At 46.1% G+C, this 22,774-nt stretch overlaps 9 protein-coding genes across 9 annotated transcripts; 4 read left to right on the forward strand and 5 right to left on the reverse strand.

Moving 5' to 3' along the window:
* Positions 1-847: 847 nt before the first annotated feature.
* On the forward strand, positions 848-3,730 carry GLAREA_04998 (Acetyl-CoA synthetase-like protein; the record flags this gene model as incomplete). The annotated part of the gene is made up of 1 exon (XM_008087375.1): positions 848-3,730. One exon carries the CDS (start codon positions 848-850, stop codon positions 3,728-3,730), a length of 2,883 nt encoding a protein of 960 aa, XP_008085566.1.
* Positions 3,731-3,859: 129 nt separating this feature from the next.
* On the reverse strand, positions 3,860-5,603 carry GLAREA_04999 (PLP-dependent transferase; the record flags this gene model as incomplete). The annotated part of the gene is made up of 7 exons (XM_008087376.1): positions 3,860-4,172; positions 4,226-4,393; positions 4,446-4,723; positions 4,773-4,800; positions 4,864-5,276; positions 5,328-5,418; positions 5,464-5,603. The coding sequence occupies 7 exons, from the start codon at positions 5,601-5,603 to the stop codon at positions 3,860-3,862; spliced, it is 1,431 nt and encodes a 476-aa protein (XP_008085567.1).
* Positions 5,604-6,029: 426 nt separating this feature from the next.
* Positions 6,030-7,834, reverse strand: GLAREA_05000 (Oligoxyloglucan reducing end-specific cellobiohydrolase; the record flags this gene model as incomplete). Its single annotated transcript, XM_008087377.1, has 3 exons — positions 6,030-6,368; positions 6,678-7,335; positions 7,386-7,834. The coding sequence occupies 3 exons, from the start codon at positions 7,832-7,834 to the stop codon at positions 6,030-6,032; spliced, it is 1,446 nt and encodes a 481-aa protein (XP_008085568.1).
* Positions 7,835-10,360: 2,526 nt separating this feature from the next.
* Positions 10,361-11,212, forward strand: GLAREA_05001 (uncharacterized protein; the record flags this gene model as incomplete). Its single annotated transcript, XM_008087378.1, has 2 exons — positions 10,361-10,703; positions 10,767-11,212. 2 exons carry the CDS (start codon positions 10,361-10,363, stop codon positions 11,210-11,212), a joined length of 789 nt encoding a protein of 262 aa, XP_008085569.1.
* A 1,010-nt stretch (positions 11,213-12,222) lies between these two features.
* Positions 12,223-15,255, reverse strand: GLAREA_05002 (Acetyl-CoA synthetase-like protein; the record flags this gene model as incomplete). The annotated part of the gene is made up of 1 exon (XM_008087379.1): positions 12,223-15,255. One exon carries the CDS (start codon positions 15,253-15,255, stop codon positions 12,223-12,225), a length of 3,033 nt encoding a protein of 1,010 aa, XP_008085570.1.
* Positions 15,256-16,589: 1,334 nt separating this feature from the next.
* Positions 16,590-17,789, reverse strand: GLAREA_05003 (Nucleotidylyl transferase; the record flags this gene model as incomplete). Its single annotated transcript, XM_008087380.1, has 1 exon — positions 16,590-17,789. The coding sequence occupies one exon, from the start codon at positions 17,787-17,789 to the stop codon at positions 16,590-16,592; it is 1,200 nt and encodes a 399-aa protein (XP_008085571.1).
* A 508-nt stretch (positions 17,790-18,297) lies between these two features.
* Positions 18,298-18,867, forward strand: GLAREA_05004 (HIT-like protein; the record flags this gene model as incomplete). The annotated part of the gene is made up of 1 exon (XM_008087381.1): positions 18,298-18,867. The coding sequence occupies one exon, from the start codon at positions 18,298-18,300 to the stop codon at positions 18,865-18,867; it is 570 nt and encodes a 189-aa protein (XP_008085572.1).
* Positions 18,868-19,036: 169 nt separating this feature from the next.
* On the reverse strand, positions 19,037-20,242 carry GLAREA_05005 (uncharacterized protein; the record flags this gene model as incomplete). Its single annotated transcript, XM_008087382.1, has 1 exon — positions 19,037-20,242. One exon carries the CDS (start codon positions 20,240-20,242, stop codon positions 19,037-19,039), a length of 1,206 nt encoding a protein of 401 aa, XP_008085573.1.
* An 861-nt stretch (positions 20,243-21,103) lies between these two features.
* Positions 21,104-22,042, forward strand: GLAREA_05006 (Protein kinase-like (PK-like); the record flags this gene model as incomplete). Its single annotated transcript, XM_008087383.1, has 1 exon — positions 21,104-22,042. The coding sequence occupies one exon, from the start codon at positions 21,104-21,106 to the stop codon at positions 22,040-22,042; it is 939 nt and encodes a 312-aa protein (XP_008085574.1).
* Between the last annotated feature and the right edge of the window lie 732 nt (positions 22,043-22,774).

The raw sequence follows: 22,774 nt of genomic DNA on the forward strand, positions 1-22,774 counted from the left end.
GGCAGATGTGACGTAAGAGAAGGCTGGTGGCTGTTGGTTTTTCTACAGTCAACCAATAGCGCTAGCACTAATACCATAAAACCAACCAATTACCAAAATAGGTTCGGCAGCAATTTTGATAAACTCCCTAATCATGTTCCAACGCGGCGTAACTATATGGATGTGCTTGAATAAGCGAGTTGATTTAGGGGTATGTTTCAATCACGCACCCCATGCCGGAGGAAGACAGGACATAGACTCTTGTATAATGGTACGCCCAATAATAATATTATTACAACCAACAATAAATTATTAACTCCAGTCGACTGCATACGACCTCGTCATACTCGATGACACCTGCCTAAAAGCCCAAGAAGCATGTAACCGCCTGGTTACGCACATGTACACCTTCCTATACAAGGTTTGAATGACAATGCAGAACGGCATATGCCTCATCAGTCTTCTTCTCAGTGGCAAAGCAGATACTATTAGCGCTTTCACTAAACGGATACGGGAGTATACACACAGTGGAGCATGCATATGCTGGAGGAAGGCATATCACATTTGATGGTGGGTAAATGGAGAGTGATTTGATGTTATACTCGGGTGTTCTCGCGTAGTGAGAGGCGAGGCGAGGATTCTGTACCTTCCAAGGTTCGTACTGATAGAGCTAATCTTGCATTGATGGTCCCATATCGCCAACAGTACCCAATGGTGGAAGAGTATTAGCAAATTACAATTCGCTGTAAAGCTAAGTTACTACGCTTACGTTGGATATTCTGATAGAAAAGTTTCACGATTTGCTCATGGGCATAGAGAAGTCCCGAAGCTGCTTGCTACTAAACTTGTCAACTGTCAACTCTACAACATGGCTACACAAAAGACTTTCCAGGAGGTCCTCAAAGAGAGAGCGCACTCTGAGTGCACTCAAAATATGCTCTTTTACCCCTTGGGAAATACCTGTAGCCCTATAGAGATCACGTACACGAGCCTATACAAGAAGACGCAGCGTATCAGCCGTAGTATCCAGCGTCACAGAAAATTCGTAGCTGGCGACCCCGTGCTATTACACTTCGACGATCATTGGGATACAATTTTGTTGTTCTGGTCTGTTCTGTTTGCAGGCGGCTTGCCCGTTCTCTCATCTCCTTTCAGCAACATAGAAGAGGAGCGGCATAAGTATATTCGGATGTTGTCTGCTCTTCTAGAGTCGCCAATCTGTTTCACCAGATCTAAATTCTTGCCAGCATTCGGGGATTTTCATGATATACATTTGCAGTCTGTGGAAAGTTTGCTCGAGGCATCCGAAAAAGCATCTTATCATACGGAGGATGTCGACGAAAGTCAAAGCGGCCAAGCAGCTGACACCAAGATCCCGAGTGAAAGGATTTATACGAATAGAGACTTGCTGATGCTCATGTTGACATCTGGAAGCACAGGCAATGCTAAAGCTGTTGAAATCACCCATCAACAAGCGCTGGCTGCGGTATCGAGCAAGGCTGCGATGCGGGCACTTCCCCTAGACCGACCGTTCTTGAACTGGATCGGCCTTGACCACGTCGCCGGCCTGCTTGAGAGTCACCTCCAGGCATTATGGCTAGGTGTTGGCCAGATTCACGTGAGTGCTGCCGATGTCGTGACGTCTCCTACAACGTTCTTGGATTTGCTCACTAGACACCGTGTATCGCTCACGTTCGCTCCAAACTTCTTCCTTGCAAAGCTTGGATCGACTGCTGAGTCCCTATCACTTCAGAGTACTCCGAAATGGGACCTTTCAGGCTTGGTCTGCGTGACATCTGGGGGGGAGGCAAACGACATTCAAACTTGTGTAGCAGCGAGCGCGTTGTTTTCGAAACATGGAGCTCCATGTAACGTAATTTCTCCTGGGTTTGGAATGACAGAAACGTGTGCCGGGGCTGTTTACAATACCAATTGCCCTCAGTACGACGTTTCTCGTGGCCACCTCGTAGCCTCTCTGGGAAAATGCCTGGGTGGAATGGAGATGCGTATCGTAGCGTCTGATGGGCAGCCAGCGGCGTCCGGTGAAGCGGGTGGCCTTGAAGTTCGTGGCCGGCTCGTTTTCCAAGGGTACTATCGTAATAAAACGGCCACTCAGCAAGCTTTAACACCGGAGCACTGGTTTCGGACTGGCGATCGAGGCCGGATTGATGACAATGGCAATCTCAGTCTCGTGGGACGCGCTCAGGAAGTCATCAATATCAACGGTGTCAAGATAGTCGCCATCGATGTGCAAACCGCTATGGAGAAGATCTTGGGCAACCGCGTCGCACGACTAGTTGTTTTCTCTTCCACTTCGACGGCCTTACACACGGAGCAGGTAACAATTGCATATATCCCCAAAACCTTCCCGGTGCCGGACGAGGAAATGGCAGATATTGCCGGACTGGCGAAGCAGGAGTGCCTGCTCCGCACCGCGACTCTACCTGTAATTTTCGCTCTCCGCGAAGTGACGATACCACTGCTCCCCAGGTCAGCTTTGGGCAAGCTGTCGCGCCTCAAGATGACGCGCTTGTTTGAGGATGGAACCTTTGTGGAGGACCTCGAATGTCATCAACATGCACTTCTCCGTGCGTCTACAGCCGTAGCCAAGCGGAACGGGGTCATGCCTTGGCGGCCAAATGAGGCGGAAGCCAAGCTCCTCGAACATGTGGTGGAAACGCTCGACCGTGGTACGGAAGAAGTGACTTTGGGACCAGAAACGTCTCTCTTCGATATCGGATTCACCTCAATGCACGTGATTAAGCTCAAGCATTTAATTGAGAGACGTCTGGGAATCGATGTGCCCGTGGTTTTGATTATGAAGAACCCCACCGTTAGGGCCTTGGCCATTGAGATCGATGCGTGCTCCAAGAAAAACAATTCTATATCGACATCTTTCGAAAGTTACGATCCCGTGGTCGTCTTCCGCGCCGAGGGTGCCAAAACACCTCTCTGGCTGATTCATCCCGGCGTGGGGGAGGTGCTGGTCTTCATCGGCCTGGCCAAGTGTCTCGCGGCCGACGACCGGCCGGTGCTCGCTCTCCGCGCCGCCGGTTTCGAACCGAACAACCCAGGCTTCGACAGTATCGAGCAGACCGTCGACGTCTACACCGCAGCGATCCGCCGGCGCCAACCACATGGACCGTACGCTCTGGCTGGTTATAGCTACGGCGCGATGCTGGCGTTCGAGACTGCGAAGCGACTGAGGGCCAGCGGCGACGAAGTACGCTTCCTTGGCTCGTTCAACCTACCGCCGCACATCAAGCAGCGTATCCGTACGCTCGAATGGAACATATGTCTATTGCACCTAAGCCATTTCCTGGGCATTATCACCGAGGAAACTTCGGGGATCTTGGAGATCGATCCTACGTTCCGCGGTGTGCCGCGCTCTGGGGCTCTGCATAGAGTTTTCGAGATAGCCGATAAACCACGTTGGGAGGGCCTAAATCTGGAGATAGATGCTCTGGCACGCTGGGTCGATGTGGCATTTGGGCTTCAACGGATGGCGAGCGCTTACGATCCATCTGGTCAAGTAAATAGCATTGATATTTTCTATTGCATACCGTTGAAGGCGGTTGCGAAGTCGCGCGAGGTTTGGCTACGTGATTATCTCAGCCGCTGGGCCGATTTTGTACATGAACCGCCCAGGTTCCACGCTGTAAAAGGCGAACATTATACTATGATCAATTCTGAACACGTTCAAGGCTTTGCACAGACTCTGATAGAGGCGTTAGCAGCGAGAGACGTATAGGAAACTCTGGAAGAGAAGTGTGACAAACTTAAGTAGAAATAGTATCACGCGTAGTATTTAAGACAAATCAGTACATTCTTCCTATATTATTCGTTTCTACGTGTCATAAGGGCTCGTAGATACTCCTCTTTAGCCCTTGTTATTCTCATTCTCAGCTTGAATAGAAACCAAGCATGCAACCATTCTCTGAAGCCCAAGATTCAAAGCCTGCTCTTCAATAGCGAAGCTGACGCGGAACCAGCCCAGCTCTTCGGTAGAGAAGCTACTTCCCCGGGCAATACCGACGCCTGCCTCAAGAAAGCGATTGAACAGCTTCAGTTCACCATCTCGATATTTATCGAGCATAGAAGACGCTTGATCTGCTTCATTGGGTGCCCTGTTTTGTCCCGGTTCACTGTATAGATAGCGACGTAGATCGACCCAGATGAAAACACCCGCATTACTTTGTAGTAGTTTAGCCTTGTGCACGTATCTATCTACGTTCGGAGAACTCACACGTTAGTGTAAAATGGAATACCGTGTTGGTCCAAGAATGATCTCATGATTGAACAATGTTTTGCTAGCAACTGGCGATTTTTGGTTTTGAAATCAACCAGGAATTGTTCGTCCGAAAGAATATCTGCCCACATATCTTGGGTGACATAGGACACCCATCCGAAAACGCTGTGAATTTAATGTTACAGCATTTTGACCAACATGATAGAATGCGGCTTACCATATGCTAGATACTGCGGCTATAAGACCTTCATTCCTAGACTGTAGAACTCCCAGTCGAAGTCCTGTGGCACAAAAATCCTTACTCATCCCGTACGCGACATGAACAAAATGACGATCGATGCAGTCGTCAAGGTCCAGTTCTAGGATCGATGTGAATGGTGTGACGTTCGCAGCCTGTGGATTGACGTAGACTGATATTGCAAAGATCTCGTCACTGATCAGGTGCAGTTCATGAGAAGTACAGAATCGTGCAATCTCTCTGAGCGTCTCGGCAGGCTGCTGGCTGTCAGTGTATATCACTTGCACCCCAAAGAACGAGGCTCACATAGCATCTCCCTAGTGGGTTTTGAGGACTGAAGAACCGTGAGTTAACCAATGCTCCATATCAAGCGACTTCAGTCTTTGAGTTTTCTTACTTAGATATCATTACAGCCCGGACTTTCACCCCATCTTGAGTAGCCTGAATAATTGCGTTCTCGAGTGCTTTCTTGTTCATCGAAGGGTCAAAAATATCATCCAAGCCCTGGTACCCCTCTATGCACTGGAATGGCGCGGGTACGAGTATTCCACGCGATCTTCCAGAGATGAGGGGTTTAAAGCCTGTGTAGAAAGGCACGGGAGTGATAATGCCCTCCCCATCGTTACAGGTTGACCATGTCAAGGCGTCAATGACAGCCGCAACTCCAGGTAAGACGAGAAGTTCTCGCTCCAATACAGGCTCAGATGTCCGGAATTCCGAATTGAAAAACAAGGCCAAAGCCCTTTTCAGTCGCGGCGAGCCTCGAGGGCCGACTCCATATCCCAAATGCTCATTTGAAATAATGTTTGACTAGGAGACTTATCAGAGACACGAATCTAGGATGGTTTCGCATATACTTACGTGGTATTTGATATAATTGGCTATTTCTTGTTGCATAAGGGTATTCTCAGCCACACCGAGGAAGACTCTTTGGCTGTTTAGCATAGAAGACCTACTGCACCCGCTGGAACAGTGTCAATATGATTGGCAAACTTACAAACCATCGGGATTATCAGGCGCCCAAATATTTGCCAACATTTTCTCAATAACATCCCAAGGCTGCCCTTGAACAGAGTTATGAGCAGCTTTCTGCGACAGGCCAAATTTTGCCTGCCTGTGTGTTTGCGGGCTCATCATTCTTACCTTCAAGGCTTGCCGTCGATTAAATAGCAGAGAGTTGAAGCCGTACTGTTAAGAAAGGTAACATTCTAAGTAGAATGTGCACTTTTGAAGAGCCGGATAAATAGACAGATGATGCCATGGCACCAACATAAATATAACCGATTACTTATATCCACCAATAACACTTCTTCATCTACCTGGCTACTCAAGACATCCATTGACGATTGCTATAGCGAAAAAAAGAATTCTGCTGTCACGACAATCATCGTCATACTGTAGAAAGAGAAAGTGAGTGGAGGGACTTAGAAGGCTTTATTAGCTGGCGGTTGCATTTCTTTTATACTGGTTTCGCCTTCGTATAGCCCTGGCCTTTTGTTTAACCAGCTGCTATCGTCGCCAACCCGCAGTTATTGAACCAGCTACCTTATACTACTAGTATCATCAAAGAAGCAATGCGATTATTCCCACCTGCATCGGTACCCGTCCGGAGGCACTATGATCTGGATCATCCATCAAGTAATTCAGAAAAGCCCAAAATACTGGCCTAGGGCTGAGGAATTTCTCCCAGAAAGATGGATGGTAAATTCGGATGATCCTATATACCCCACAAAATGGGCGTGGAGACCGTTCGAGTTTGGACCAAGGACAAACCCTCGTAATGAGTGAGCTCAAGGTGATATTGGCTCTTACGGCAAGAGAGTTCGACATTAAGGATGCATCCGAGGAGTTTGATGCGCTACATCCGCGAAAGTCTAAGGTCACTGTTGATGGCGAGAGAGCCTATCAGTTCGAAAAAGGGGGAGCCCATCCGGCAGATCATTTACCGTGTAGAGTCTATGTAAGGAAATAACCACTTCGTATCGAGCAAGCGTTGTGGCTTCGAGAATATCTCTCTATTTTGCACTACCCAAGTAGCCCTGTCTTGAGAGTAGCTAATGAATTGTACTTTTGTTCATGAAAATAAGTTTGTAGACACTTTATTTTCCATTGCCCAAAGATTGACTATCTGCTTATACCAGAGGACGGACAGTTCGAAATATTGTCAATGCTAGAACCCGCACCAGGAATTAAAAAGTTACCAGCACTTACTTGCTTCGGTCCATCTTGCCAACTTCCCCCATTAAACACTAAAACGACTTTCCCATCGGTATTGGGCATAATCTCCAGCGCCCTCGAGTACCCAACCCCATGTCCACTATCGACCCTAATCCAAGCACTTGGATCACCATACGCAGTATTGATGAAAAAGTCCTCCGCATGACTAGCACTAGTCAGAATAGTCCCATTTACACCCCCAGCAGGTGTCCATATAGTCTGTGGTGCCGAACTAGCTACCGTACCATCGGTAGATACTAGCATATGTTCTCTCGCACCATTGAATTTGAACGGAGAATCAGCTATTCGATAATGCACAGGCTGTTTAGCATATGCAGGAACGCCGGTAACTTTGTCGAGCTCGTAGAACAAGATAAACTTCCCGTTACCCATCTTTGCTATAGTCGTCATTCCTGGCCGGAGCGTGTAATTCTGCGAGGCGGCATCGTTTACTGGTTGGCTCCAGTGAAGAAGGTCGGTGCTTGTTTGGTGAGATAGCTTTTGGGAATGAAGCGGGTCCCTGGAGTCGGAGTAGAACACACCGAGCTTGTTACTGTGTGCTAGAATAAAGGGTTCCCAGACTGAGGTTCCTCCATCAGTGACATTAGGAGGGCCACCGGTTGCTACGGTGGATACATACTCAAATGTTTTACTAACAAGGAATTTAGTATTTGGAGAAGAGGTATCAATGTGCCTACATACCCTTTATCGACGCTAGCGTGTAATTCGATTGCTGTTCCGACTTTGGAGAAGGTATTCGCGGAGAGAAGAACTGTTCCAGCAGGGTAGTCGCCGAATGATTCTCCAAGTTCGTACAGGAAGGGCTCCGCGATAGCAGTATAATTCGGTGTTTTAAAATACACTTTTGATAGTGGATTCCACGTACGTCCTAGGTCTAACGACTTGTAGATCGGGAGGTACGTTTTGTTCGGCGCGCTCACGGTCCATGTTGAGAGAAGGACGTTGTTTTTCTCACAGTTCTTGTTCAATAGTACCACTCTCCCATACATGGTCCCGCGATTTTTCCACTCTGTTGGAGCTGTATACACTGTTACATTATCAAATGTATCGTAGAGAGGAGTGTTTCGACCAAGAAACGGGGAGTCAATGACAAGCCCAGCTAGAATGATTGGATGAAAAAGCAAAATCATTGTGATGATGAGAATTGACAATCTTTTGTGGCCAAGTCTATCAACTTATACTTTGTCGTGAGACAGCCGGTACTCCACTCTTTATTTAACCAAAAAGCCCTGTAAAAACACATTTATTTCCAAATGGGAGATCACGAAAGGTTAAATCATCAAAGCATCTAATGAGTATTGAAAAGACATTTTGTAAATTGTCTTGGGAAATTCAATACCTAAAGCGCAAATAACGGCACGGGTAAACATCTCGCATGTCTGGCACAGTGCGACTTTTGCTCAAATTCAATGCAAGCCTGCTAAAACTTCGCATCGAAGCTGCATATGGAAGTGAGTCCAACCTACAAGCGCACCAATGTTTAGATGCATGCAGGTTCTGAAGCAATCTCGGTATTTATGCTAAACGGTATTAATAAGTTTTTTCACGATGACCACCTGCAATGATCGCGTTGTGAGATCATGGTGATTGGTCGATAGCGTTGTCCCACACAAATATGAAATACTCATCCGCATCCCTCTGAAGCTGAGCAGTAAAGTCGTGATCCGGATTGACGTTCCGCCAACTTGGATCTCCGTCACGTCCGAGGAATCGCCCTAGAATTATGATAAAGCATAAAATACTGGTAGTTTCGATGTTCGGATTGCTCGAAATCTGAGTGATAATCTTGACAAAGGGCGCAATGAGACTGAATGCTTTCCGCCAATGGCAAGTTTCAATATTTCTATTTTGGACTAATTTTCATTGTGTGCGCCTTCCGTGTGAAACTTGACATGCCGATTGGATCTAACCCCCTTTGCTGTTTTGATAGGGGACTACGGATATGCTGTCAAGTGAAAGAAGAGACCAATTCAGAAAAACGAGTGCGATTGGATGTGGCTCATACCTTAAAATGTTCTGTAGCTTGTGAGTACTATCAAAAACCCGAGGTCAGAGTGTCCTTTGTCTACGTTTCCCAGGCGTCGTAACTATTCTTGGAGTATGCGATATAATCACAGTCAGTTCAGCCTCTAATAACCAAAACATGATAAGCTCAGGCAGTAAATTTTCCTCCTCCTTTTATCGTCACATTTTGCTCACCATTTGTCCCAATAGCATTACCCACGCCGCATACTATAGAAGAGCCTCGGTAGGGTGTTAGCCTACATATAGCTATTTTCTATCATTACTGTGAAATTCTTGCAAGAGTACTGGGATAGGGTTGATAGAAATTATTATCCAGTATAGTATTCAGCATCACAATTGCTGTATAACAGTATGAAATTCCCATCACGAGGAGTGGTCATCATCTCACCTGCAGACCTCGATCCATCCAGATGTTGTGTCATTTTCAAAGGTCCTAATCCGCTAATTTGTTGTTCATGCTCAGACCAACTACTCTCATTGGGTTAGCAAACGCCCAGTAACGCTGAATATTGATTATTTTACTCGACGATCTTGGCAGTTTTGACGCTCATGTATGTGAGCGGCATATTAGCAAATGTCTTCCTCTGTGTTCTTCATCCCAATGGTTTCTCGTCGCCCTTTCCTAGCTGCGCGACTGTTGTCGTGGCGTAGGTCATCCTAAGCTTCGGTCTCTTCCTTTCCACTCCTTTCTCAATGAAACTTACATACCTGAAGATACGTTTTCGGAATCATCGATGTCCGTTGAACTGAGTCGTGTGGTAATGTCTAACAATTAAGTCACTGTTTCAACCGAACTCTTTAACAGTTTCATTTCAAAGTTCCAAAGCGCTTGCGATCATTTAGTTCTACTCTAGAATTTGAAAAACTACAGAGTATACTTAAATCTTTAGGGACACTGGCCATAATCCGTCAAATTAAAATCAGTGAGGTAAAGCAGATTCCCCCTATCGACGAAAAGACAAGACTCGGGGAAAACTCTTCCTAATTTTCGCCGTATTTTTGGGTAAGTTCGACACTATTGATGTAAGGGGCAATGGAGGAAAAATGCCGTCAAAGCCAAGACAGCCTGATAGAGCTTACAATGATTGTATCCTTTGACGCTAGAAAAGAAGTCAGAATTTTGATCAACACAGAGTACAGTTTAATTAATTTTTGTTTCAGGTTTAGGCGTCGTAACCCTCTTCAAGTAAAGAAGCTAGTAGTATAAGGGATCTGGCGTAGCATAGTATGCAGAACTTTATAAGAGAGTATACGTCAACCCATATGTGAAGTCAATGACAGGCTTTTGCGATAGGACTACCTTAACCGTACTCATGGAATACTTGCGACCTCCGATGCGCAATTTCCCTCATACCATTTTGTTTGAAAGACGTCGGTGTGTGACTCTGGACGCTGGTGATCTCCTTCTTTGTTGACGTTTCGTTCAGTTACGGATGACTCACGCCGACCGGATGGAGCTACTACCAACCGCTTTCAAGCTGGTGAATCCTCGGGACATAATATCACATACTCTTTGCTTCAAATATCTCACCCAGCATAAATACTCACATATTTCTTTCAATCGAAATGCCAACTTCCTGACCACTAGGGATACACGCTCCTCACCAAAGACGCCCTCTCAAGTCGCAGGAATGTCTACATTACCAACATCACTACCGAGTTTACAAACTCAGCTTATCCCGTCGCTCTCCCCACCGCGCGCATTTCATTTAATCTCAAACCTCCTCTCTCCTACCGAGTGCAGCTCTATAATTGATAAACATACGGACCTGACACCATCAAACATAACGCCCACAACCGTGCGTGATCGAGAAATATTCGTTGACTCTGCGCTTGCGTCGTTGCTCTGGTCGCGTATTGCGTCTTTCTTTCACGAGGAAGCAAATGGGATGGGTAAGGTCGTTGATGAGGATGGAGAGAGCTGGACTGTGCGAGCGCTGAACGAGACGTTCAGGTTGTGTCGATACACGCCAGGTATGCTGTGCTGTTCTGCCCCACCTTCATTTCGAGAAAGCAAAGTCAACTGACCTGAACAAGGAGGTAAATTCTCAGCACACACAGACGGCCGCCGTCTTGAGTCCGTCAACGAACAGGCGTTCTACAGCATCAACATTTACCTTGCCGATGTCCCTTCTTCTTCTGGCGGCGCGACGCGCTTCCTGTCCCCAACCAACGGAGTTCTTGCAGCCGTTCAGCCGGTGCTTGGGCAAGCGCTCCTCTTCCGAGACGACGTCTGGCATGATGGCGAAGAGGTAAGGGAAGGGGTCAAGTACTTGCTTAGAACGGATGTGATGTTTTGGCGAGACGAGGAGTTTGATTTTGACAGGCTGTGCGAGGGCTCTGAAGGAGGCCCGGAGCTGGGGAACGAGAGGAGGGGACGGAGGGCACTGGCTATTGCCGAGGGGCTTGAGGATGCCAAAAGGGGGGGCGAAGCAATCGAATGGTATAAGAAGGCTTATAGGCTGTGGCCTGCGTTAGGATAGGTAGGGCAAGACATGTTTTAAATTTAAGTGATTGTGTCCTGCGCTCGGCTAGGTTTCATTCGTTTACATATGTATTTATACTGTCTCGTATGCACCTTTTATCCTAATTGCATAGTTCTGTGAGCTTTCCAATTTTCAAATGGGGACACCTCCCAGATCCACAATCGAATGGGGTCGGAAGCGTGTACGACAGGATTGGAAGCTAATACCACCTAGATTGGGAAAACCTGTATTCTTGAGGGGAAAGCCTCAGTAGCGATTTTCCAAGAAGCTCGGATTTTTTAAAGAAGCATGCTACTACCCTGCCAAGGCAAAGCGCACTAACAGAGCGCAGCTCCAGAGTGTCCCTTGGTATAATGAGATTGAAGTTACAATAGCAAAGAATTTGCACTCATAACGCAATGGGCACAGACCGCATGAGTATTTCTCACATCAAGCGGATCTAAGAACCGAATAGCTAAATTGCGCTCAAAGTGATCCGATTTTGGACCGGACGAGGAGTTCAAGACCTGCGCTGTCGAATATCACTAGTCTATTGGTAGGATTGGGGTGCGTCTTGCCATCGAGAATCTCTCTCGCTGTGTAGTTTGTACAGATCCTCTCATACCTAAAGATATTGCTCAGTTCTTTAGTGCTCATGATAATTAATCGATGGCAGTAATACCCTCGCAAATGGTATTGGTATTGTGACTCTGCGTGACTTACAAGACTTTATTTGTTTACGAACATTTAGCAAGTGAACAGCACATCACGGTAACTATAAATCAGTAACAGTAAGAATGTGAGGTTACACAACAGTCAAATTAGGAGAAATTCTAGATTATAATTGCGAGAAGAGATTCTGGAAGTAATATTAATAGAGCGGGAGTATCTGGATACACAGGCTGGCATTTTCTAGTAGCGCACGTTTTATGTATTACTATGCGAACAAACACATAAGAATCATTTCTATCTATTTGCACACCATATAAGCGAGTAATAGGAACATTGATAAGCTGACGATATAAGCGTTAGAATCCTTGAGCCATGTATCTGGCCAGTAATTCTGAACAGCCAGGAAACTTCAAGATACCTGGGTCGGTAATGTCTTCTTGTAATCTTCGAATAGAATAAGAGCTCCTGCGGAACGTCGTTGTGTCAAGCAAAGCGTCCAATACACTCCAATCGTTAGCATTTTGGCCAATTGAATCTGTAAATAATGCGCTGAGAGGTCTGAGAGTGACACTCTGCATAATCTTCTGCTTCCAGTTCTGATAAGGTATCATGGTAACACTGCGCCCCGCTGGCTTGAGCAACCGGTTTAGCTGCTCAACGATTGCGACAAGCGATATCGGTCTTGGATTGATGAAGTGATAGATACCGTTCTTGCCACTCGATGCTAGATCTATCAAAGCTTCGGCGCATAGATCAACTGGTGTGAAATCGATGTACCAAGACAAGCTGGGCGCAACTCCAATTTCAATGAACGATGAAAGTAATCTCATGGTTAAGTCGCTGCTTGGGCTAAGTCCTTTGCTTAGACTACCAAGTAAACGACCTGGCCGAAAAATCAACACATCGCCACCTTGGTCCTGGAACTCCACTACCATCTGTTCCGCAATCCATTTTGTTTGTCCGTAGCCAGTTACCACATCCTGTCCCCATTTTGCTGTGCTCTTTTCCTCGCCATAATCCACCTTGTTTCTTGCGCCGAAGAAGACTGCTAAGGTGGACACGTAGATCAGTCGCTTTGTAGTAAGTGCATTGGAAAATCGTAACACTTCGCGCATGCCATCGACATTCGTCCCTTCAAGATCGGCATAGGAAGCCACGAAACTCACTTCAGCAGCGCAATGCCATACTTCATGTACACTCTGTGCAAGAAGTATGTACTTGTCTGGGTCCATACCAAGAAAAGCTTGACTGATGTTTGCTGGAATTATATCGATATGATGCATGTACTCGTTTTTCCAAAGTGACCATGATTTTAGTGCTGCTTCCACTCGGCGTAGACCGCTCAATTTGTTTGTAGATCTAACAAGGCAAACTACGCCGGTTGTGCCCTTTTCTAACAGAGCGGATAGAACGTGGGCTCCTAAAAACCCTGTCGCACCCGTCAACATCAGTCGTTGTGAACTGGCTGTGCAAGCGATTGCTCTATGGAAAGAAATGTCTTGAGGAAGATAGGGCTGCTGTTGAAGAGCTGCGTGGAACTCCTGGGACTCTCCAATCTCGTTTTCGGTGGCCAAAGATGCAATATCTCTGACCGACAACTTTCGTCTATAGAACTTGGCAAATTTGATCTTGCACTTGAGGATATGATTTAAAGACTGTAGAACCATTGCGGCTTGTAGAGAAGTGCCTCCAAGCTCAGAATAGGTAGTTTGAGCATTCAGAGGCAAATTTGGGGCTAATCCCATGGCGTCTAGAAGTGCCGTTGCCACGACTCTTTCGAAGGGCGTGAGATTGCCTACCTTCTCTGGAGAAATTTTATCTTTGCAGGCAAGTGTCGCATGATGTAAGGCTTTGAGATCCACCTTGTTGCTGATAGTCGTTGGAATAGAGTCGATATAAAGAAATGTGCTTGGAATGCTGTACGAAGGAAGTCTCTTTCTCAAAAGGCTATCCAATCGTGTTGAAAGATCACTTTCCTTCATTAAGATTCCAGTCGGAGTTCGAACGACATAACAAGCTATATATTGGTCGTTATTGGGCCCTTCAAGCACAATGATCGCTCCTAGTACCGCCGGATCGGTCAACAGCAGTTCTGTGATTTCCTCACTCTCAATACGCTGACCATGAAGCTTGATCTGACTATCCTTGCGTCCGACACATTCGATATCACCACAAGGTGTCAGTCTTCCCAAATCTCCAGTTCTGAATGTCCGGCCGACTCCCATGTACATGTTATTAAAGAATCGTTCATTGTTAAGCTCTGGTAGATTGAGGTATCCCTTACTACTGACACTAGGGCCAGATATGTAGATTTCGCCAATCACCCCATTTTTGGCAAGTCTTCCCTCGGAATCCAGTATGTGAATCTTTGTGTTGAGTATCGGAACTCCAATCGAGACATTCTCGCCAACTAGTAACTCACCCTCATGATATGTCTTTTTGGCGCAGCAAACAGTTGCTTCTGTAGGTCCGTAGGCATTGATCAAAATTCTCCCCTTTCCCCAGGTCTGTATGATATCTTTACCGACCTTTTCGCCGGCAGTCACAATCATCCTCAATAGAGGTAAGCTCTGGGGACGGCAATTTTGCAACACACTTGGTGTTACTACGACATTGGTAATTTTCCGGCTTTGTAAAGTCTCGACAAAATTTCCAGGCAGAACTTCTTCCTGATCGGGAATGTAGAGCGTTGCACCCGTGAGAAGGGTCCCCGCGATGTCTCTGATAGTAGCGTCGAAGCAAAAAGGCGAAAATACCATTACACGATCGTCGGGAACAATTTCCTTTGTGTGTTGAATATCATTAACCAGATTAATGAGATTATGATGCGTAATACCCACTCCCTTTGGCTTTCCACTTGTTCCTGAAGTGTATAGAACGTAAGCTAGATTGTGATTCTGCGCTGTTCTCGGCGGGGAGCTGAGAGGATATTGCCACATGGTTTGAATGAACCCAATATCATCGAGAAGCAACACAGTCGACGTACTTTCGTCAAGTTTCCTAGCTCTGGCCACGGATTCTGTTGTTATGATGCAGCGAGCGTGCCCGTCTGAAATCATGAAGTCCATTCTGCTGCTGGGCATTGAGATGTCTAGAGGTAGATATGCGCCATTTGCCTTCCAGATTGCCATTATAGCAACCACAAATAAATTTCCTCTTTCGAGGCTCACTGCCACAACATCCTCGGGGCCTACCCCAATCTTCTGCAAGTGCCAAGCAAGTTGATTGGCCGCGACGCATAGTTGAGAGTATGTTAAAACCCCATGGAGGCTGATTACCGCTACCTTATTGGGGTACTTATTCACAACTCCATCGAACCTCATTGTGGGAAGCAGCTGTAGCTCAGGATAGGTGACGATGTCACCGTCAAAGGCTTTACTACCGACCATTTTTGAGGCGTTATCTGGGGTGTAGCTGCGGAGTGGGATTGATGCCTGCACTAGCTAGTGGAGTCGAGCTGATGAAAGCGGGTGTTGCGAGAAAAATTATCAGAGATTGAGGGGAAAAGGTTGCACTGGTTTGTTGGGGTAGCGACGAAGATATGTTTTCGAGGGACTGTATATGAACTATATGCCAGTAGATCTTAGGTCTCTTAAATACAAGTCCATTCTTGGAAGGTAAGTCGTTCGATCAGAGCAGTCTTTTCGATGAAACATCAAGGGAGCGGTCTTTTGACACGATTGAAGATAACTTGTTAGTAAAGCGCGTCTCGATACCAGTGAAGGCAAATTGTCAAGAGCTCCAAGTCACACGACCATGCGATTTCCATAGAAAGCCTACTTAAAAATTCGGCGGCGCATACATCGGCCACTATCGCTCCAGAAGAGCGTGCACATGGCCATTCGGATTTTCATCCGGCCGAAATTCGAGCCTTTCACAAGAGTTGGGAATGTTGGAGCATCTCCACAGCAAGCCTTCGTGACAGCCTGACCAAAATGTTTTCGGGTGGATAACAATGTTCAGCATGATAAATAACCCGGACGGAATTATTGCAAGGAACCTTTCACTGGCTCCGAGGGCTTTTAATGAAAAGAACAGAGAGACTGAAGTTGAGAGTGTACTATCTGTCTGTAAGCTATCTATGGTAGGCAAAACATGGCGGGAATAGAAACTTTTCAACCCATTCGGTCATCAGCCCTCCTTGGGGACGCTTGATTGTTGGCTTAACTATTTCTTTGTCTGCCAGCGTAATCTGTCAGTCTGAAGTAAGTTGGATTTCGACGTTTGTCACCTTTCATCTGGCCTTCCCCTCTGGGTCGCAGATGACTTAGGTGAGGTATCTTATATGCTTTAACTTCACGATGCTTCCAGAAGGATAAGGTACGACGGAGAAACAACTGTTCAGTTTAAGTAATTAGATTTGTGCCACCGCCGTGCTAACTCTGCCTCATATATCGTCAATGATCGTTGGAGGGGCTTGCGCAGGATTGCTTCAGTCAACGGAGGTGGTTTAATCGTGTCATTCACGTAGAAGGAAATGATCGATTTGATACATTTGAGCATTTGATGAAATCTAGGTACAAACACCCCCAAACCACTAATCGAGGACATTTCGATATTACCTTCCTAAAGAAACCCAAACGAAATTACGAAATGGACAGTCATACATCCCAGCAGACATTTGATAAATGAAAATATCGTCGTGCTTTTGATTCCCGAGGTTTTGAGATACCCATCTCAGGAGTGAGAGCATCTATTTTCTAGTAGTGAGAGCATCTATTTTCTAGTTTGAAGCCATAGCTTCTTGGTCTCCGTCCCTCCGGGACGGCTTTGCAGCATCTCGTGAAGCAGACTTGTTAGAAAGTATCGGATACGCCTTTTCCGCAATGGATTGCCATTCCTTATCTTCTTCAAATGCTCGCTGGATGGGAGCAGTAAGCTTGATCAACCCCTCTTCAACTATCTTTTTGACTATTTGCGGAGTCAGAACATCAGCTTGATATGCACTTACGACCTCCGTGTATGTGTGGAAAAAGGTCGGCGCGGAGTGATTAGGCAATACTATGCTGATAGATGGTTGTCGGACCGCTGACTGTAGAGCAGAATATGGGAGCAGCACGTGTTGAATAAAGGCCAAGATGCCGTTTCCTTCAACTTCGCGGGGTGCGCAATAAGCCTTCGCAATCTTCTTTTGGATAGTGGTAGCGTCATCTAGGAGATCAATCTTAGATTTCGGGTCTGAGCTGCTCATCTTTCCACCGGCCAATCCAGGTACCATCGGGTTCATTAGATGTGCGCGCGTCTTGAAGTTCATTTTGTGCATTGTATCGTTCGCTAGAACGAAAGTCTTGCGCTGATCGATGCCCCCAAATTCGGCGTCGGCGTCAAGGTATTCTTCATCCAGCAGCTGCATCATAGGATAAATACCATCAGCCATTACTGGCTCGCCCATACTCTTCACAATTTCACTGCTGGCTTTTGTGGCATCATGAATGGACACTTTTTTGCTGAGTCGCAGGAGATCTCTAGCAAATGCGTTGGACAATTGGTACGAGCTTCCTCTGACGAATTCGAGATTTTCGATGTTGACCCCGACGCTCCGCAGCAGAGCACGAATAACACGCTCGTAGTACTGGGCTCTGAACTCCAGAACTCCTTCGGGTGCTTTATCAGCATCCAGGAAGCCATGAAGATCGGCGAGCAAGATCTTGACCTTGCAGCCAACTTGCAGAAACTGGGCAACCTTGATGGCGGGCACAAAGTATGCAGCATGAGGCCGTCCAGTGGTAGCGGTGCCCCAATAGATCTTCAATGGCCGCAAAGGAAGGATTCTTGTGATAATGTCGCCTCGGATGACCTCCTGCAGGTTCGATGTAATAATGCTATACCTTTCCTCGTTGGTAAGAGCAGCTTTCGTTTCGCTTAGTAGTGTTAAGGCGAGGGGCTTGCCAGCCCCGGGCACTTCTTCCGCATGAGTAGTCATGTGACTTATATCCGAATTCGGACTAGATCGGATTGGAGATGTTGGAAACGTGAAAATGTAAGGGAGGAAGCGCACAATCGAGCTTATTATTCTTACACCACAGCAAGTGAGATTGAGGATAGTCAGGATGGGAAGATTGATTTGAAGGATAATCGCGAGTAGATGTGATTGCCTGTGACTATAAAGGGTGTATTTCATCACTGACATGAGTCACCTTAGTATGCAGGCGTAGTCGGTGAGCTCAAATCCAACATATATCAGCCGTCACCGAGTCTTAAGACCTATAGAAGCAACAAACCAACGCATAAAAGATTCTCGGTCCTGTCTTACTTGGTCATATTCATCTCCGCGACAACGGCTGTGCCCCAGCAAATCTAAAATTTAGTCAGGCCGCTTCCTCGCGATTGTCGTCAGCTGCCCGTTACCAATTCAACTCTCCTCTTCTCCACCATTCGGTATATTTACCACTAGTTTGAAGGGTACAAGTCCTCACCGACAACGAAACATTATGCGTAGCTCTTCGATCGGTGCTAGCGCTAAGCCCGTAGAGAGGCTCTTTCATCAATTCGTGGTCACTCCCCAGGTCTTCTACGAGACGGCCTTGTCCTTCGCCTTCGTCAATATCAAGCCTCTCCTTCCGGGACATGTGCTAGTCTCCCCTCACCGAGTCGTTCCTCGGCTTTCCGACCTCACGCCTACTGAAACAGCTGATCTCTTCATCACAGTTCAACGCGTTGGAAGGCTTCTTGAACGAGTCTACTCCGCATCAGCTCTAAATATACCTTTACAGGACGGATTTGATGCAGGTCAGAGTGTCCCACACGTACATGTACATATCCTCCCCAGGAAGCCGTCCGATCTAGATCACGAGGGTGGGCCTGACGCTATCTACGACCGGCTAGAAAGAGCTGATGGTGATCTTGAGCAGCAGTTTCAACGTCTTAGACCAAAGCAGCCAAAGGTCGATGAGGACTCCATGGAACCAAGAAGTGATGAAGTCATGAAACAAGAAGCAGAAATGTTGAGGTTGGAGATGGCGAAAGACCTGGGACCTAACCACGGTAGCCCGCGCGATTGATCAATTTGCGGAAAGATAAAATCTTGCTGTATCGGCTCATGGCTAGAGGTTATGGTACCACGAATGTCTCGTCCATTTCCGTATATACGGCTGACTTCAAGAGTCATCCAATTGTGCCTAACACGAGATAATTTCAGTTTAATTTCAGCTACCTGATTGTTTCTAATTTCTATGCTACAAGATCTTCAAGCCTACGAGCAAGCCTCTCATCAAACTCCTCTGCAGTCAGACAATGTTGCACATTCCCTAATACCAATTTTAAGTCATGCGGCACAAGCTGCTTAAGCATTTCTGTAAGATCATTTGGGGGTTTGCATCCAACCAGAGGGGCGCAAACCAACATCGCTTCCATCACCGAATGATGGTTGCCATTAAGCAGCAATGTAACGGCGCCAAGACGAATTGTCTCCAAATCTCGTCTGTCACCCCCCAGTGTCAACCACATACTCAAAAATCGATATGCAGTCCCAGATGGACCACTTGTCATATGAAAACCTCGTTCTGTTGCGTCTACCACTATTGGGTCGTTTTCAACCAGTCGATATTTGTTCGCGCCGCAGAAGTAAGGAAGTCTCAAATTCGCCGAAGAGGATATCGTGGCATGTGCTCCAAAGACTGCCTCCACTTCTGCTTTCGAGACTGGTGGCATAGTAGCATCTTTGACACGCCACTCAGTTTGCCATAGATTGGCAGTGAAAGGACCAAACTGGCCTTTATCTTCGGGCGCTTGGCGCTCGTTTGCAACTCGTTTCCAAACTTGACGCAATTCCTCGGGAGGTGAAAGTATCTCAGAAGTCTTTCCACCCGCTGCATTCGAGACAAAGTGAAGCACATAAGATGGATTAAGAACCCCCAGATGTCCAAGCTGAGAAAGATAAGGGTCTCCGTTCGTATTTGTCGTCGCAAGACGTGCCAGAATGGTTTGAAGGGGCGCTAGAAAATCGCGCAGGGCATGGAATTGCTGCCTGTGATTTCCAGTTCTATGTAGGATCTGCATTTCTTCCACATCAATCTCATCTGGCAGCCACAAATTCCGAGTCTTCCGGATAGTGTCGAACAAGGTAACCATTTTCCCGAACAGACTAGATAAGACTGCTGGAGGAAGTGTTGAGGACGCCAGTACTCGCGAAACCTCACGCTCCACGACACGGCTAGTTGTTGTCAAATGAGCTCGGCTTCGAACGATTTCAGCCTTGAGCGTAGCAGCGACATTCAGAGGTGTAAGATCAATCGGCAACTCCACCTCACGAAGTAGCTTTCGTGCAATGATTTCGTCAGATATGGTATATTCTCGTACGTGTTCTCGGGGCTGAGATGTAACCGAGTCTGTATGCTGGCGAAGTGTGTCCAACAATGCTGTAGTTCTGGAAAGCATTCTGTCGCACTCTCGGAAGTTTGCAACCGCGATATGTTGTCATGAATCTGAAAACACAGAGCGAGCTCTCTGCTGGACAAATGCAGGTTATGTACTGTAAAATGCCTATGTTATGGAAATTCGCCACATGGAAGTAGGTCCTTTGGAAACAAAACTATTGAGCTCCAAATATACTCCTCAAGTTTCTACCTGTCTGTTTATAACAACACCCCGTGTATGAAACCCCGCAAGACATGTGATCGATGTATCGGCTGGTTGGCATAGTTCACAATTATGTCCATCATTGACATGACTCAAACTCCCAGCGATAGCATGCGACTAGTGAAACGTTCTCAAACACCTCTTGAAAAGTACACCGACAAGTTGGTGATTTTTTCATATGGCAGGTCATCCGCCACGTGAGCTTGTTGTCGATAATCCAGGGTGTGCCAAAGGGTCAATACGAGGGCCTCGCGGTAGACTCAATGTCTGTAACCGCGCGCTTTCACTACAAACAACAAGCCCATATATTACACTTATAGCGAGGCAGACTTTGCATGCTCGCGTGAACTGATAAGTGAGCGACGGCACACAATTCATGACTTGGAATGTGCCAACTTGTGAGCAGTAGCTGCACATGATTTCAGTAAGGCATTCTTGACCATGGCCTTTGATTTATATTTATATCTGTAAGATGTCATTCAATCTAATGTTTGTCTTCGTATAAACTCGGAAGCAATTGGAGCGACAATCATTAACTCTTTACATAGGATTTTGTTTGCCCTCTTTAGCATCCACTTTCTACTGGAGAGCTTGTTTCGATCTCTGGCTGTCATCCGATCCAAACGAGCTAGAACCATATTCAAAGGACCATCGGACACTATGAACCAAATAGTCGAAGATGCAGGGTCGTTGGACGTCTTCCGCTGGCCATCCTCATCGCCCCCAAGCCCTGAAAATCTGGAACATGCCGCCCGTCTCTGTCAAGGAGCATTAGGGAGCACTAGCGTAGCCGTCGTGGCCACACCATACAATCATGCTGGCTGGTCAGCCCAAGACTGTATCAAGGTCTCGTTTCCTTCCGAAAATCGAAGTTTTATCGCCAAGGTTCCACGTTTGGTGGACGAAAATTCAGCCACTGCCTGCAAAAATGAAGCCCAGAGGGCCTCTTGGGCATCTCAACATCAAATCGGACCAGCTGTGATTGCAATTGATGATTTAAGTGGGGCTTTTGCGATGGAGTTCCTTTCGGGACAGACGCTGAGCGCGCAAATGATGCTTCAAGATCATTTGAAGACGTGTACCATCGGGCTTCTTCGTCGTATCCATGATGCCCCGAGCCAGCACTATATGCAGATTTACAATGCTCCTGCGGCTGTCAAACGTATGCTTCAAGCCGCTGACAAAGAGCGCTTACTCGACGGGGATGATGGATTGTTGCTTGAGAGCCTCATCACATGGACGTTTCAGAAAGTGGGATGTCAGCCGACTTTTCAGACTCTAGTGCCCTGTCACAACGATTTTCACAGTCAAAATATCATGCTAGATCAACAAGGAACATTATGGGCTATCGACTTTGAGGATTGCGATCTGGGAGATCCAATGTGGGATTTAGGCTACTTGACCGCTAATATGGGGTTAGAACCTCTTGACCTCGCCGGGATCTATGGCTGTAATATGGAGCAAAAGAAGAGGTTGGAAGTGTTTTACTATTTGGCCATTGGCCATTGTGCTGTTTGGTCTGCAATTCATGGTCCTTTATGGACTCAACATTATCGTGACTGCATGCTCAGATTGCGCAGGGGTTGGTTAAGGCTATAGTAACTGTCGTACAATCTTCAGAAGTTAAAGATAGCTTTATTAGATTGTAAGAGCTTAGCAGATTTTCTAAGGACAATATTTTAGTCGTCTTAACAATTACACACCTGCTTTAAAGTCTAAATACAACCTCTGTTTACGAATACTCTTATATATTACCTTTGTTTATTCTTAACAAGGCTTTACATCTAACCTAAGCTTTAAATAATAACCTCTACCTATAATTCCAGACATTGTTTTGCCTTACAGTAGGGCTACTACAAAAATTTAATCCTAGCTACTATAAGAATTTAATCCTAGCTACTACAAGAAAAAAGTGGGTTTTAGAGACCTGTTTTTGTAGTAGGTCGAAAAGAGGTAGAGTTATTCTTAAACAATATACTTAGTATATATTAAACGTAGAGATTTAACTAAGCTAACCTAAGAAAAAATAAGATTTTAGAAAAGTCTTAACCTTATAAAGTTATATATATTTCTAGTTAAGAGTAATAAGTCGAGGTTTTTCGTATTTCTACTCTTACTTTTTAAGCGAGGTCTAAGCTTTCTTTATTACTCTTCTAGCCGTATTATACTAGGCTTATAAGTAATTCTATATCTAGTAAACTTAGTACCCTCTTAGAGTACTAAGTATTTTTGTTAGAAGGGTACTAAGTTATCTTAAACTACTTAGTACTCTCGATTTCTACTATAGGACTCTATACTAATAATTTTATATAAAATACTATAGCTAAAAGG

Source organism: Glarea lozoyensis (genome assembly GCF_000409485.1).
Source record: "Glarea lozoyensis ATCC 20868 chromosome Unknown GLAREA5, whole genome shotgun sequence".
In the NCBI taxonomy this organism is placed as follows: domain Eukaryota; kingdom Fungi; phylum Ascomycota; class Leotiomycetes; order Helotiales; family Helotiaceae; genus Glarea; species Glarea lozoyensis.